The following is a 15677-nucleotide window of genomic DNA, read 5'->3' on the forward strand; positions in this document are numbered from 1 at the left end:
CAGCTTCATATATTGGAGAAGCGATTTTGGATGCCAGTCTCCTAGCCTCTAGAGCTTCAGCCACGGCAGTGTCTGCCCGCTGCATTCTGTGGCTACGGTCATGGAAGGCGGATGCAGATTCTGAGAGCCTTAAAAGCATTACCTTTCAATTGGGAGATTTTCTTTGGCCCAGACTTAGATAAGATTGTGGCCACTCTGGCAGCTTCAAAACTGCCTTTCTGTCATCAGCAACTACTGTAAGGCCTCGGACAATGTCCTTCAGGTCCTGTCGTCCCCAGGACAAGCCTAAGGGTCAGTCCTTTTCTAAGCAATCGGCTTCTACTAAGGCCACAAAGCCTAGGACCAACCAGACCTGGGTCACAAGATGTCCTGGTTCAAAATCTGAGGATAAGCCATCAGCCTGATGGAGTGGGCCTCCCCCTGGGGGACCCCAGAGTGGGAGGTTGACTTGTTCAGTTTGGCCAAGAATTGCATCAGACAACCACAGACGCGTGGGTAAGAGAAGTGGAGTCTCACGGGTATGCCCTCTCATTTCTGAGACTGTACCAGTTTTTCTACACAGGCCCTCCATCAGATCCGAACTAGGCCCTGCTTATCCAGAAAGCCATTCAGTCCTTGCTACAAGCGGGGATAATAGTTCCAGTCCCGCTGTCACAGCGAGGGAACGGTGGTTATTCTACCCTGTTTCTGGTGCAGAAACCAAATGGGTCTTATCGGCCTATCCTCGACCTCAAATCCCTGAACAAATTCATCAGGGTGCCCAGGTTTCGCATGGAAACCCTGCGCTCTATTGTACTTTCTATGGAGCATGGGGACTTTATGGTGTCTCTGGACATTCAGGACGTGTACCTACATGTACCTATAGCGCCCTCTCATCAGAGATATCTCCGGTTTGCTGTACTACTGCAGCATTTTCAATTTCAAGTGCTGCCCTTGGACTTTCTACAGCTCCACAGGTCTTTACCAAAATTATGGCTGTTATCGCAGCCAACCTGGCAGGGATCGGGCTGCCTGGACAACTTCTTGCTCTTGGCAAGCTCCCCAGAGGTTCTTCAATGTCATCTTCAGGTAACCATTGCCTTCCTGCAGAGGCACGGCTGGTTAATCAACTGGAAAAGTCCTCCCTGAACCCTTCAGAGGATGGTCCATGTGGGAGCTCTGTTAGAGCTCCCACATCAGGAATCTTCCTGACAGCAGACAAGATCTCCACACTGCAAATACGTGTTCGCAGATTTCTACGCAGTTGCCAAGTGTCAATTCACTCAGCTATGCAAGTTCTAGGATCCATGGTATCCACCTTCGACATGGTGGAGTATGCTCCTTTCCACTCCAGGCCCCTGCAACAGCTGATCCTATCCAGGTGGAATGGGTTGCCCCATCGGATCAAAGATCAGATAATGGTTTTCGCCAGAGGTTCATCTGTCCCTCTCCTGATGGCTAAAGACATCCCATTTAACCAGAGGTTGCCCCTTTTGGACCCGGGAATGGGTACTCCTTACAACAGACGCCAGTCTCCGGGGCTGGGGTGCAGTGACCAGTCAACATTCCTTCCAGGGATGTTGGACGTCGGCCGAGTTGACCTTGCCAATCAATATTTTGGAACTCCGAGCCATCTACAGAGCCCTCGCTCTGGCTCCGGACATTCTTCAGGGCAAGCCTGTACAAGTGCAGTCTGACAACGCCACAACAGTGGCCTACATCAGTCACCAGGGAGGCACTCTGTCGGAAAACAATGGAAGAAGTGTCACGCATTCTCGCATGGACCGAAAGTCTCCTCCTGGCCATCTCCGCAGTGTTCATTCCAGGAGTTATAAACTTGGAAGTGGACTTCCTCCGCCGTCACGACGTGCCTGCCGGGGAATGGTCTCTCCACCCAGAAGTCTTTCAACTCCTAGTGGACAAGAGGGGCCTACCAGGAGGTTGTCTCATGGCCTCAAGACACAATCACAATCTGCCAGTGTACGGCTGCAGAACAAGGGACGTCGAGGCATCCTTCGTAGGTGCATTGTCTGTGAAGTGGACCTTCCATCTGGTGTATATATTCCCTCCAGTCTCTCTTCTTCCTTGAGTCCTTCAGAAGTTCAAACAAGACGGAGGCGCTATTCTGCTGGTGGCCCCAGCCTTTCCCAGATGACATTGGTACTCAGATCTTCTCTGATCTTCTTCTTCTTCCTCTACTACTTATAGAATACAGAGAACATTCATTTTTGGTGTAAAACGAAGTAGTTGGATCCTGTTCCTGCTGCCGCGCTACAGATTCTGGGATGGATTAGACAGGGCTCTTGCTGAGATGTCAGTGTGTTTCTGGGCACCAGCTTAGCATCACACCAATACATTATGCTGCACTGTCAGACTGTAAGGAACATTAGGACTGCTATAGGGAAGCAATCGGGAAGCCGACTGCCTAAATACCGGCTGCCGGCTTCCCGACTGTCATATCCCGGCAAGGGTGAAATGGCGGGCGTCTAGATGTAGACGCCCGCATTTCCCCGACGCCGGGAGACCGGCGCCCGGCATCCCGATCGTAGAGATGCCGGGCGCCGCGAGCGGACAGCCGCGGGGGGGGAGGGTTAGGTTTAGGGCTCCCGGGGGGGACTTAGGGTTAGGCACCCCCCGGGAGGGTTAGGGTTAGGCTAGGGGGAGGGAGGGTTAGGGTTTTGGGTACAGGGAGGGGATGGTTGGGTTTAGGAGGGTTAAGGAGAGGGGGAGGATACTGACCGACAGGCGTCTGTATCCTAACCCTGTCGGGATTCTGACCACCGGGAACCCGAGCACCGACATCCCATACCCAACCCCTACAGGACTCATGCACTGCTTTGTATGTCTGTTAATTCCTAGCCTTGTTTAATTACTGTCCCCAATTGTAAAGCGCTACTCACTATGTTGGCACTATATTAAATAGAACCTTTAGCTACCCATACATGCAGCCATTTGGATGAGGCATTGTTAGTTTTACATAAGATTGATCCTATAATATTCCATTGTACGGTAGGCTCTCAAAAAGGGACTCATTGCTCATATACCTGTTGGAATTGCCTATTCCTGTGGTCACCTCACATGTATGTTCCTCAGTCAATCACAGCAACTGGGCGCAGTGAGATGCAGTCACGGCCAATGGGCTGATCTGTGAGTTTGGTGTTGATGGGGGAAGAAGTATTTATATTTATAGGGGTTAGATGTGTATGCCGCAAAGTACTTTGTACGGAGGCTAAATAGTATCATATTGTCTTTGCAGCTTGATTTGTTTAAGATGATGAAAAAACTTTTGCGAAACTGGTTGATCAGACATTCAGTCTGCGTGGAACTCAGCACTGCAAACAAGTAAGACGTCCTATGTCCCATCTTGTCTTTCCTTATTGCATACAGATGTATCCTCATACACTTATCCTTTTTTGCGCCATATGATGTGAGATGCCGGTCTCCATTCACTGCAATTTTTACTCCATCTTTGCTGCATTTGCGCTAAAAAGCCCCTCAGCATTCCATGTCCCGTGAGACTCTGTTGGCGTCTGTTGTCGTTTTTTTTCCGAAAATGCATCTAAGTCAGGTGACAACTGCCAGTTAACATACAGGTTCGTGAACTTATCAAGGATACTGTCTGACTATGCTCAATAACCCGTGTTTAACATGCGTTAACAAGGCTATCGGGCGAATGCGGAAAACTAATTGAATAGTCCCGGGCATTAATGCAAAGGGCTACCTCCCATTATTACCCATGGTAATTTACCTTGGGTAATTGAATTTCCCCCCTAAGGGGCATATTAAATTAGCCGCGATAAGCCGTTTTCAGCTAAAAGTTTTCGCCGGTGACGTCATTTCGCCAGCGAAAACGTATTCAATTCCAAAGAGTTATCACCGATGCGGAAAGTCAGTGCATTGGAATAGGCAAAAAAGATACGCCTATGAAACTAGGCGGAAAAAAGTGCAGAATTGGGGTTTTGGGGTGCAAACTTGCGGGAACCACCCTGCACCCTTGGGACAGCCCCCAAAGCTAAATTGTGTACAAAAAAAGTTTAAAAAAAACCTTAAGAACACCCCAAAAAAGTACTTTAATTTTGGGGGCGAAAAAGTGCAAAGTTGGGGAACAAACTTCAAAACTAGCGAAATAGACTCCAGAGGGTCCCCCAAGTATGCCCCAGGTGTTTTTAAGATTGCAGGTGGTTGTGGCAGGTGGATTTTTTACATTGTATTAAAACTTCACATTTGTAACTTTAAAATATACTTGCACCCATTTTCATCTACCCCAAATTTGCTGGGACTAGTTAATTTCCCCCCAAAAAACCTTCCGAATGCTATTTTTCACCACTTGTGCAAAGACGCTAATTAGAAGCTATTGAGAGCATTTAAGTACCCCAAATACCTTCAGCAGGGCTATTTGGGGGTATCCATAGTGATCCCCAATGTTAGTGCATCTTTTGGGGGGTGTCAGGCTGATTTCCGCAAATCTGACAGCACTTTCCGCATGTTCGAGTTTCGCCAGGTCCAGTTTTCGCGTCCTTTGGAATTGAATAAAGCGAAGAGCAGCCACACACATGCAAAGTCTTCTCTCCAAAAACAGGCGGAAAGTCCAGCAGGCGAAACTTAGCCGACTTTTCGCGGCTAATTGAATATGCCCCTAAGTCGCGATGCGAATCGAATGCACCAGCACAGCCGACATATGTTTGTGAACAACAACATTCGCAGACATATCGCTGGTACGCACTGGCCGACGTACACACAATATATTAGCCGATCAGTTGATCAGCCAATATATCTGCCAGTGTGTAACCAGCATAAGTCCCTGAATATATACGAAGTGCTACAATGTACCGACCGCAGCTTTTTTCATTCCAAGTTCTGTTCTATATACAGACTCACGGTCGTATTCAATTAGATGCGAAAAGTTGCGTTTGGCGAAGTTATCGCCGCATTCGCCATTTTTGATGCTACCTTTTCGCGTACTTTGTCAATGTGCGCTCCTGCTTTTCACCCTATCCAATTGCAAAGCACGCAAAAACACATATTTGTGATAATTGCGCATGGCGAAACTAGTGAAAAGTACAGCTCATTTTAGGGAAATCAGTCTGTACCCCATAAAAAGCCTTACTGACACTGGAAATCAAAATAGAAGCGTATTAATAGCCCTAATAAAGGTATTTTGGGTTCCTAAAGGAAGTCAAATGGCTGTTAGTGTGAAAAAATAATATAAAGCAATTTCTTTTGGAAAAAATAATTGGGGTACAATAAAATGGGTGCTGGTATATTTTTGGGTCTATAAAGTGCAGTTTTAAAAAAAAATTTAAAAATACACCTGCTGCAGCCACCTGTCCCATCTGTACAGCCCCCCAAAATACCTGACCCAGTACTTTAAACCCATTTTCCAACACTTTTTACATTTTCACCCAAAAAATTAGATGTCATTATTAGGGGGAATTAAGCTAATTACATTTTTTTTTTTTTTACCTAATTTGTCAGTAGGATGGGCGGTGTCCAAACTGTACTACATCAAGTCCCCCCCTCACATGTTTAGCCAAAAATAGAGATTTTGCACATTTTATCACCTACTCTGAGATGGTGAAAACTTTTCGCTGGTTTCTGCCTATGGAGTTTTTGCACATGTGAACACTCCGGCAATTGGTTAGCGCGACACGCACATATGCGTTAAAAGTTCGCACCGGCGAATGCTTTTCACCAAACGTGTCTTTTCGCACCTAATTGGATACGGCCTTCAGTTGCACACAAATATAAAAGTGTTGCACATCGAATTAATCAGAACAGTCTCTTGGTGCGTCCTTGTCGCAGCGCATTGCAACTTAGGGGAGATTCCAATTACCCAAGGTAAAGTACTACAGGTAATAACGGGAGGTAGCCTCCGGCTTTAACACTCACGCCAGGCAAGTTGCGTTGCGTGGCTTATTGAGGCTATATGTATGAGGACACATCTGTAGTTTACTTGTAGTATACTCAGTACTTCGGATTAGTGTTTTCTATTAGCTAAGTCATCAAATCCTTGGCTGCTAAATGGCTTTATTTGGCATGATTTCAGGATAGGTGTATGTGGTGTGAAAATACTCCCACGTTATTTCCCTATATTTATACACACACACACACTAGTGCTAGTATTTTAGATTCCCTTACATTTAGTGAGAAAATAGGAAATCTTTGTACAGTGTCCTGTAAACAGTAATATATTAGCAAGTTGCTTATTATCCCCTCCAGCATAAGGCTATAGGGCCTCACCAACCACAAGGGTCTGTCTCATGCTGTAATGTGGGTGGGGCTGTCATCTTACATTTGTCTTCGTCATGATAGAAGAAACCATAAAAGATGTAACATGAGCCTTTTGCAGAGTCACTGTACCACACATGGGCTGAGTCACACTGATCTCTCGTCACGGATGTAAATGGCGAGTTTTCTCATACAGCATTTGTGTAGATGCGAATTTACACACTTTTTTTTTTGTTTTTTTTTGTACGTCCATCGTATTTTGAGTCGGTATACGTCTTGCATCCGGGATGCCGACACTTACCGGCGCCGGCATCCTGACCGCTGGGATGGCGAAGGTAAGTAACAGGGTTGGGAGGGTTAGGGGTTAGGATTAAGTACTAAGGGGGGAAGGGGGGGGTTAGGTTCAGGCACCTGGGGGGGGGGGGGGGGTCGGGGAGTTTAGGATTAGGCACCAAACAAGGAGGTCAAAATAGGTATTTAGATTCACAGCATGGCGTAACCTTAGCTGCCAATTTCAACAAGTACTCCTAGTGTACAGTGTACACCCAACACTCAATGCATACACAGCAAGGAAAATTGGAAGTCCTCAGATAAAGGCGCTATAATAATACCAAACAGTCCATAAAACTTGTAATTCTGTGGATGAGATGTTTGTGTTTTTCTGTTTGTGTCCTCTGTCTTATTCCTCGATGGTTTAGAGTCACACAAAAACAAAACGGAGAGAGGACAGTATATCCATCCTTTTTGAGCTCAAACAATGTCACAGTCAGAATCAAGGAAATTTGTTCTGCAACGCACCCTACTCACATGGACAAGTAGGTAGGCAAGCGTATAAAGGTCTCTTTCAATGTGCAAACGTCATACATCAAACATCACGTGTGGTAGGTAAAGGGTATATTTCACTTCTTCAAAGCGTAAATAAATACAATCTTAAAATGGTTTCTTTATCAGTGAGCGTACCATACTCTCGTGTGTTAACAACAGATGTTCTCTCCTATAAAGGTATCTTTGCATGATAAAACTGGATCCGAGATGAAGGAATTCTCATCCAATCTTTATATTTCAAATGTTTTATTCACCATGCATAAAAAAACATTTTAAAAGAATGTGCCAAACCAAACTGGAAAAACAGTAGTCAAATGTAATTTTACAGATGACTCAAACAGGCTAATCCGGATAAGCCACAAAATAGTACAGTCTGTCACCGAAGTAAGATTCCGGATGATAAGTCCATAAAACATATATAAGCCAACGCATTTCTATCCGCAGGTGATGCCTTGATAAAGACCTGCGGGTAGAAAGATTATTAAGGTATTAAGATTGTATTTATTTACGCTTTGAAGTGAAATATACCCTTTACCTACCACATGTGATGGTTGATGTATGACGTTTGCACATTGAAAGAGACCTTTGTACGGTTGCCTACCCACTTGTCCATGTGAGTAGGGTGCGTTGCAGAACAAATAGTAGATTTTGAAAACAATGGTTGGACCTGTATAAACATATGCCCATTTTTTGTCTGTGCTTTTGCTATAGTTTTCAATATCACTTCTGCACTATTGACGACCAGTTTCTTGGTCAAGCAATAAACACTGTGTAGATTAAATTTCGGTCTTTGTTATTCAGGGATGACACGTCTGGCTTGATGACCTCTGTGGACAATATTATCCAGTTCACAAGCCGGTTAGGTATTCTGGGCCTCAATTTGCATGACAGCCCCCTAATCCTCCACTTCATCCTGGACTTCTATGCATTGGTAAGACTATTATTACTAAGTTAACTCCTTGCTAATTCTGAATGATATGGTATATTGGTCTTGTTGTTGTAGTGTTTCTTTTTCGTGTGTGTGTAGAATAAATTGTCAAATGCTTATTTGGGTTTCCATGATCATATTTTAAAGGAAGTGTGGTGATAAATCTGAGCAATAGGTTTATAATTCATTAAAACTTCTAGGATCCCTTCCATGGCAGCGCCACATACTGCTCATTAGATATTCAGGGGCTCATTTTTATAAATAAGTATTTGTGGTTCATTTCCTATAAACACCCTTTTTTGGGGGGGTAACAGAAAATATTTAGTAATTCCCGAATGTATGGCAGAGGGACCGCTATCTGCATCGATTGCCCCATTCCCACCGACCGCTGCAACACTCATAAGTTTCTATGGGGGGTGCGATGCTGCCATATTTACCAACATCCGGAATGCGATGCATTCTGGATATCCGACCTGCACCTACCGCCATCTGAATATGGGCTATCTCTAGCCAGGAGATAACCCTCTCCCGGCAATTGCTACGGTGCATGCATTGTCAGTAGATCTACTCAGTCGTGTCACATTATTATGACCACCAGCTAATAGCCAGAGTAACCGCCGTGTGCAGCACGGACAGCAGCTAGACGGGCTGGGAGGGAATCAAAAAGATGCTTTTAGGTTGGCACAGGTATCTGGAGCCATGCTGACTTCAGTGCATCCCACAGCTGCTGGAGGGTGCGTGGTGCTACGCTGCCACCACCAGCTTGTGTTCTTTCACAATGGTTGCAGGGTGTTTGTTCCATTCGTTCGATGAAGCATGAGACGTGACTCATCAGAGAACGCAACTCATCGCCAATCAGCGGAGGTCCAAGTCCGATACAGGCGTAAAAATGTAAGCCTTTTCCGCTGATTCACCTTCGTTAGCGTAGGTGCAGTGACCATCCGTTTGCTTCAGAGCCCCATACGCAGCAGGGTTTGCTTAACTGTCGTTTTAGACACACTTCTGGTGGCACCTAGGTTATTTTTTGACGGTGAGCTGCTCTGCTGTAGCGTGTCGGTCGGCCCTCATGCACCTTCGTAGCAGACGTTCACCTCTCACATCCAGGTCCGGTGACAGGGAGGTGCAAAGGGGACACTTGTACCGGGCCCGAGGTTCTGAGGGGCCCCGAACCCTCAGGAATTTTGTGAGCCAACGCCTAGCATAGTTGTCCAGCAGAGGCGCCACAGTGGTCTGCCCATGAGGGACCCACAGAGCGAGTACAATGAGAAAATGCTGTAGCTGGCACAGGGAGGCCAGTCTGCGTGCAACTCTGTGCGATAGACATGCGGAGCCATCTGTCCAGAGTCTGTTAGCTGGCCACCCCTTCTTATGGAATCCATATAGGACAAAGAGGGAGTCCGATTTCCTGATGGAACTAGTACGGTCCATGTAGATCTTCAGAGCACGGACCGCGTCCAAAAAGGCCTCACCTGCCGAGAGGTCTGGTGATTGAAAGGCTGAAAACCACAATTTCCTCATTAAGGTGGAAACGAGAGACCACCTTGGGAAGGAAGCTAGGGCATGTTCTAAGAACAGCCCTGTCCGTATGAAAGGTTAGAAGAGGGGAGCGACTGGAAAGCGCCTCTAAATCCGATACCCTACAGGCAGATGCTATAGAAAAAGAGTCTTCGCAGTGAGCCATACTGACTCCAGGGGTTCGAATGGAGTTTCCTGAAGTGCGTGGAGAACTACTAACAAATCCCACGGAGCCACAGGAGGGACAAAGGAGGTTGTATGCGTAGAAAACCTTGCAGGAAGGTGTGAACATCCGGTAGAGAAGCAATTCTGCGCTGCAACCAGATGGACCGAGGAGAGATGTGCACTTTCAGAGAGACTAGGCGGAGTCAAAGGTCCAATCCAGCTTGAAGAAAGGCAAGTATTCTTGAAACCCTAAAAACCTGAGGGTCATAGTTTCTAGTAGCACACCACTGTAAAAATGTATGCCACATTTGGTAATAAATCCTGGCAGAGGCCGGTTTACGCGCTCTGAGCATGGTCTGGACCACAGGGCTAGAAAACCCTTTAGATTTTAGGAGGGATGTCTCGAGAGCCAAACCATTAAAGACAAACTGGCCAGGTCCGGATGTGGACAGGGACCCTGAGACAACAGGTCTGTTCGTATAGGAAGTTGGAGAGGAATGTCTACGGAAAGACTTTGAAGATCGGAGTCACAATGGCGTCTGGACCAAGCCGGAGCTACTAACAGGACTGTGCCCACTTCCTGCTTGAACTCCGAAGAACCCGAGGAAAAAGGGAAACTGGAGGGAAGAGGTACGCCAAATGGGAGGTCCACCTCACAGATAATGCATCCATGAAGGCTGCGTTGGGGTCCCTTGTCCTAGCCCCATACACTGAAAGCTTATGGTTGTGTTGCAAGGCCATGAGGTCCACGTGTGGTAGACCTCATTTGTCCACCAGGAGCTGAAACACTTTTGGATGTAGAGACTACTCCCCTGCATGCACGTCGCGACAGCAATTGAGAATCCCTGGGATGAACACTGCGGAGATGGCGTTCGGTCCATGTGAGAATGCATGCCACTTCTGCCATTGCTGCCTGACTTCGAGTGCCTCCTTGGTGATCGAGGTAGACCACTGCGTCTGACTGTACTTGTACTGGCCTGCCCTGAAGAATATGCTAAGCCAGAGTGAGGGTTCTGTAGATGGCTCGGAGTTCCATGACATTGATTGGTAAGAATGCCTCGGCTGGAGTCCAGCGTCCTTGGGCGGAGTGCTGGCTGGACACTGAGCCCCACCCATGGAGGCTTGTGTCCATGGTGAGGAGTGCCCAGTCCGGGATCCAAAAGGGGCGACCCTTGCTTAAGTGGGACGTCTGTAGCTACCAGGCTAGGGACAGGCGAACATCCGTGGAGAGGCTCATCGTTTGGGTTCTGAGCAGATGGGGCAGCCCATTCCACCTGGAGATCATCAGGTGTTGTAGGGGCCTGGAGTGAAACTGAGTGAACTCCACCATGTTGAAGGTGGACACCATGGATCCCAAGGTCTGCATTGCAGAGTGAATTGACATTATGCGACTGTGGAGTAGTCTGCACACTCGGTGCTGTAATACAGTGATTTTGTCTGCTGTTAGAAAGATTCTCTGAGCCTGAGAGTCCAGGAAGGCTCCGAGATGTACCATTCTACGAGACTGTGTCAGGGAAGTCTTTTTTTCCAGTTGATCAGCCAACTGTGCATTTGTAGAAAGGCAAAGGTTACCTGTAGATGGCGGTGAAGAATTTCTAGGGAGCTTGCTAACCAATATAAACCGTCCAAGTATGGGAGCAATCTGATCTCTTGACCACGAAGATAGGCCGCAATAACTGCCATGATCATGGTAAAGACCAGAGGAGCCGTAGAAAGGCCGAAAGGCAGGGCTTGAAATTGTTTAAGTTGCTGCAGTATAGCAAACCATAGATACTGCTGATGAGAAGGCCTATAGGTACATGTAGGTAAGCGTCTTGAATGTCCAGAGACACCATAAAGTCCCCAGGCTCCATATCCAGGACAATAGAATGTAGGGTTCCCATACAAAACCTGGGCACCCTGATAAACTTGTTCAGAGACTTGAGGTTAAGAATAGGCCGAAGAGAGACTGTGGGCTTCTGAACTAAGAAAAGGGTGGAATAATAGCCCTTCCCTCTCTTTAAGGAGAGGAGCAGAATTATTACTCCTGAGAGCAGTAAGGACTGAATGGCCTTCGAGAGCAGCAGGGCTTTGCTTGGGTCCGATGGAGGTCCTGTGCAAAAGAACTGCTGGGGGGGCCGCACAGAGGGTTTATCTGTGGGAGACAACTTCTTTTACCCAGGCGTCTGATGTGGTCTGACGCCAGAGCTGGGCGAATAGTAGAAGTCTGCCTCCCACCCTGGGAGCCCCCATGGAGAGACATGCCCCATCAGCCTGAAGGCTTGTCCTCAGATTTGGTAGGTGGATGTCTAGTAGCGCAGGTCTGTTTGGTCCTAGGCTTGGAGGCCTTAGTGGATGCCGACTGCCTTGGAAATGACTGACCTTTTAGCTTTTCCTTGAGGGCGAAAGGACCGAAAGAATGACTTCCGAGGCTTTGTAGTATATACAGAGGGCAAGAATGCCATCTTGGAAGCTGCCAAGCTAGTCACACTCTTATCCAATTCTGGGCCAAACAGGATCTCCCCAGAATAAGACAGAGGCCCCAATGCCTCTTTATAGTCGGAATCTGCCTTCATGAGCGAAGCTAAACAATACGGTGGGCTACCACGGAAGTAGCAGATGCCTTGGAAGCTTGGAGGCTAGTATCTAGAGTCACTTCACCTAGATAGGAGGCTGCATCTCTAATGTGAGATAAGTAGGACAGCTGTTCCCTGGAAGCATCAGAGGGAAATGTCTCTTTTCTAGGGCCTCTGCCCAACTCTCAATGGCTTTTGCCACCCAGGCCATAGCCCTGGCTAGACGAGTAATAGCTCCTGTAAGACAGTATATAGATTTCAGGCAGCTTCAATCCTATTCGTAGTCTCCTTTTAAGGAGGTTGCAGTATGGATAGGCAAGGTAGTGAGCGTTCTTAACTAGGCGTGTCACGTGGGAATCCTCTGCACTAAATGGGAAGTCTCCCTGCAGTCGGTAGCTGGAAGAGGGTAAAAGGAACTTAAGCAATTTAGGCAGCTGAAACCTTTTACTTGGCATATTCCGGAATCGGTATGATATCCCGGCTGCCGCGTGGCCGGGAGTTCGAATCCTGGCAGCGGCAGCCCGACAAAACAGCAGAGCCCGGCTGCGGAAGCGCGACAGCGCTGGAAATCCTGATCGTGGTAAGGTAAGTAACAACTAATCTAACCTATCCCCCCCCCTGTGCCTAACCCTAATCCCCCCTCTAAGTGCCTAACCCCCCCCCCTTCCCCGCTGCCTAACCCTAAGTCCCCCCTGGGGGTGCCTAACCCTCCTGCCCCCTAGCCTAACCCTCCCGGGGGGGTGCCTAGCCCTAAGTCCCCGGGATGCCGGGCTAAGGTCTCCCGGTGTCGGGGAATAGACAGGCGTCTAGATATAGAGGCCGGTCATTTATCTCACGCCGGGATAAAGCAGTCGGGAAGCCGGCTGTCGGGATTCCAGCAGCCAACTTCCCGATTGTATACCGCATATTCCATGCCTCACTCATATGATCAGATAGTTTTGAAAGAGTTTCCTCACTCTGATCAGCTATCTTCTGTCGCTTAAATAGTGGCTCTTTGCCTTAGGATTGGGTTCTGCCTCTTCTGTTTGAAGGATAGATTTTACAGCTCTCACAAGTGCAGGTATATTTAACTTGGAGGGGGGCTCCTCTCGGGAAGGGGTGTCAGAGTGAGATCTGAGTCTTCTGCCTCCCCAGATGATTCAGAATCTGATAGCTGGCTGGACTGGGAAGATAACACAGCACGCTTAGTAGGTTTACTAAGTAAGGGTCTCTCCTGTTGAAAGGCTGTAGAGGTATCCGCCAGACTCTGCACTGAGGTAGAAAGTGTATCTACCCATGGGGGAGGCAAAGGATTTGCAGGGAGTACCAGCTGTGGCCATCCCAAAGGGGGAGCTGCCACAGGGACCGCTAGGTTGTCTACATTTTTTGCCAACACCCGTGAAAAAGTAGTCCGGGGGGGGGGCTCCTGAGGAGAGGACACGGGCTGATGGGCCAGCTGCCGTATAACAAGATGCACAAAGACCATTCTGAATGAGGTCCTCCTGAAGCTAAGCCTGCTAAGCAGGACTTGCAAGACACCAGAGTGGGATTAGCAGGCTGCTTGTTGTTTTTGCCTTTGCCAGACATAGCTGCAAAAATAATGTAACACGATTTGGCAGCGTGCAGTGAGCAACCCAGATATAGAGTCAGGTGCATAAATATTGGGACATTGACAGAATATTCATATTTTCTACTTCAGGGTCCTTGGGGTATAGCTGGATCCTGGATCCTCGGGCACCACGGAGTTAAAGCTTTTAGCTGCTCCCAGGATGCACTTGGGTCCATCCTCCCCTATACCCCGCCCCTGAGCCACAGGCACCTCAGTTTAAGATGGTGCCCGGCCGGAGTCGGGTCACGGGGTGGGGGGGGGGCTGCAGGGGCAGCCCCCTAAACCTTTTTTAACTTGGTTAAATTTATTTATTTTTTTGACTGTAGTTTTTTTCTCCAGAGCGGTAGCGATGGGCTGTCTGTACAGACGCCCACGCGGCCGCTCCTTCTCCCTGCTGGCGGCGCGACGCCAGCACTGAACTGGGGATCGCGGCGGGGGAAGCCAGAGTCTGTACTAGCCGGACTCTGGTTTCCCCCAGGACTGCTGCCGGAGACGCTGGGGAGATCAAGGTAAGCCGCGCACCGCTGATTACACCTCTCCCCCGACAAGGACAGTGTACACAGCACTATAGCCCTCCCAGACACTGAATCTGGGCTGGTTGATTGTAGTGGAAAGGTGCAGTGAGTATATCTTCCTGCATGGTATGTGACTTTTGCTAGTGCTGCCTGTTTGTGCTAATTTCTACTTACTGTCAGCCTATACCTATCCCTTTCCTTCTCCTACAAGCCCTACAGGTGTGCGGGGGAAGGGTGTTTCTACTGACTTCACTTATATAGATCACGTATTTGTGAGGTCCGTCACATACAGTTGTGTGCTACACAGGGCCATATTGTGGGCTGTTGTCCAGCACACTGGTGAGTGCGCACGTTTTCTTCCTATGTCATAACTGTATATTTAATTATATAGTCTGTCATGTCTGAGGAGGAGATTGAGCACTCCGTGGCTCCGGTATTGTTCTCCTGCAGGCGCTGTTCTGCAGGAGTGGATAGGGAGGATTTGTCACAGGACGGCCTGTGCGGACGGTGCCAGGCGGTCCCTGGTACGTCTAAAACTCCTATGTCGCAGGAGCCACCATGGGCGATGTTTTCCCAGGTGCTGGTGTCCATCGCGGACCGTCTGTCGGTCCCGACTGCCGTCCCTACTAGGGCGTTGCCCGAGCCTACCATCCCCCATTCCCTGGGTGTCCCACAATTATTGCAGACTCCCCTGGGGTCTCAGCCTGTTGGTCCCTATGCGGGATTGCCAATGTATATACAGTCCACCCCTGTGGCGCAGCAGGCTGTGGTGCCGTTTCAGGCTCCTGTGGCAGCTCCTCCACCCTGGGTGGATGCGCTTTCCCACACTGTCCAAGATTTGGCGGCAGCATCTTCGGCTTTTCAGTCGATGTTGCGCAGTGACGTGCCCTCCAGGGCGTCTAAACGCAATGTTATGGCGCAGGCTGCGCATCTTCCAGATTCTGAGGGGTCCTCGGATGATGGTGAGGTGCAGGATGACTCAGCCTCAGATGCTTCAGTCCAGGAGGTAGACACTAAGTCTTCCATCAATGTGCGGGCTCTGGTTAGGGCGGTGCGGGCCATTCTTCTGATTGAGGATGAGGCACCCGCTCCCAAGTCAAGGTATCCTAGTTTTAAAAAAGCTAAGGTTACTTCTGCAGCGTTCCCCTTGTCTGATCAGTTGACGGATCACATGGCGGTGGCCTGGCAGACGCCCAGTAAGCGATTCCTGCCACAGAAGCGGTTGGCGTCCAATTATCCGTTTCCGGAGGCGCATTGTAAGAAATGGGAAACTCCGCCTGCGGTTGATTCCCATGTAACACGCCTCATCAGGAGTGCTACTTTGCCATTGCCGTCTATATCCTCGCTGAAGGATCCTACGGACAGGAAGGTGGAGACTT

General features: G+C 48.5%; 1 protein-coding gene across 1 annotated transcript in view; it reads left to right on the forward strand.

Annotated features, from left to right (window-relative positions):
* Positions 1-15677, forward strand: part of CENPI (centromere protein I) — a 131371-nt gene that overhangs the window by 93140 nt on the left and 22554 nt on the right. The window contains exons 15-16 of the mRNA XM_088466772.1: positions 3236-3321; positions 7834-7963. Coding sequence (XP_088322898.1) covers positions 3236-3321; positions 7834-7963 — 216 coding nt within the window. The remainder of the gene's footprint in view (positions 1-3235; positions 3322-7833; positions 7964-15677) is intronic.

Source organism: Taudactylus pleione, unplaced genomic scaffold, assembly GCF_031769625.1.
Source record: "Taudactylus pleione unplaced genomic scaffold, aTauple2 ptg000009l, whole genome shotgun sequence".
Classification (NCBI taxonomy): Eukaryota; Metazoa; Chordata; class Amphibia; order Anura; family Myobatrachidae; genus Taudactylus; species Taudactylus pleione.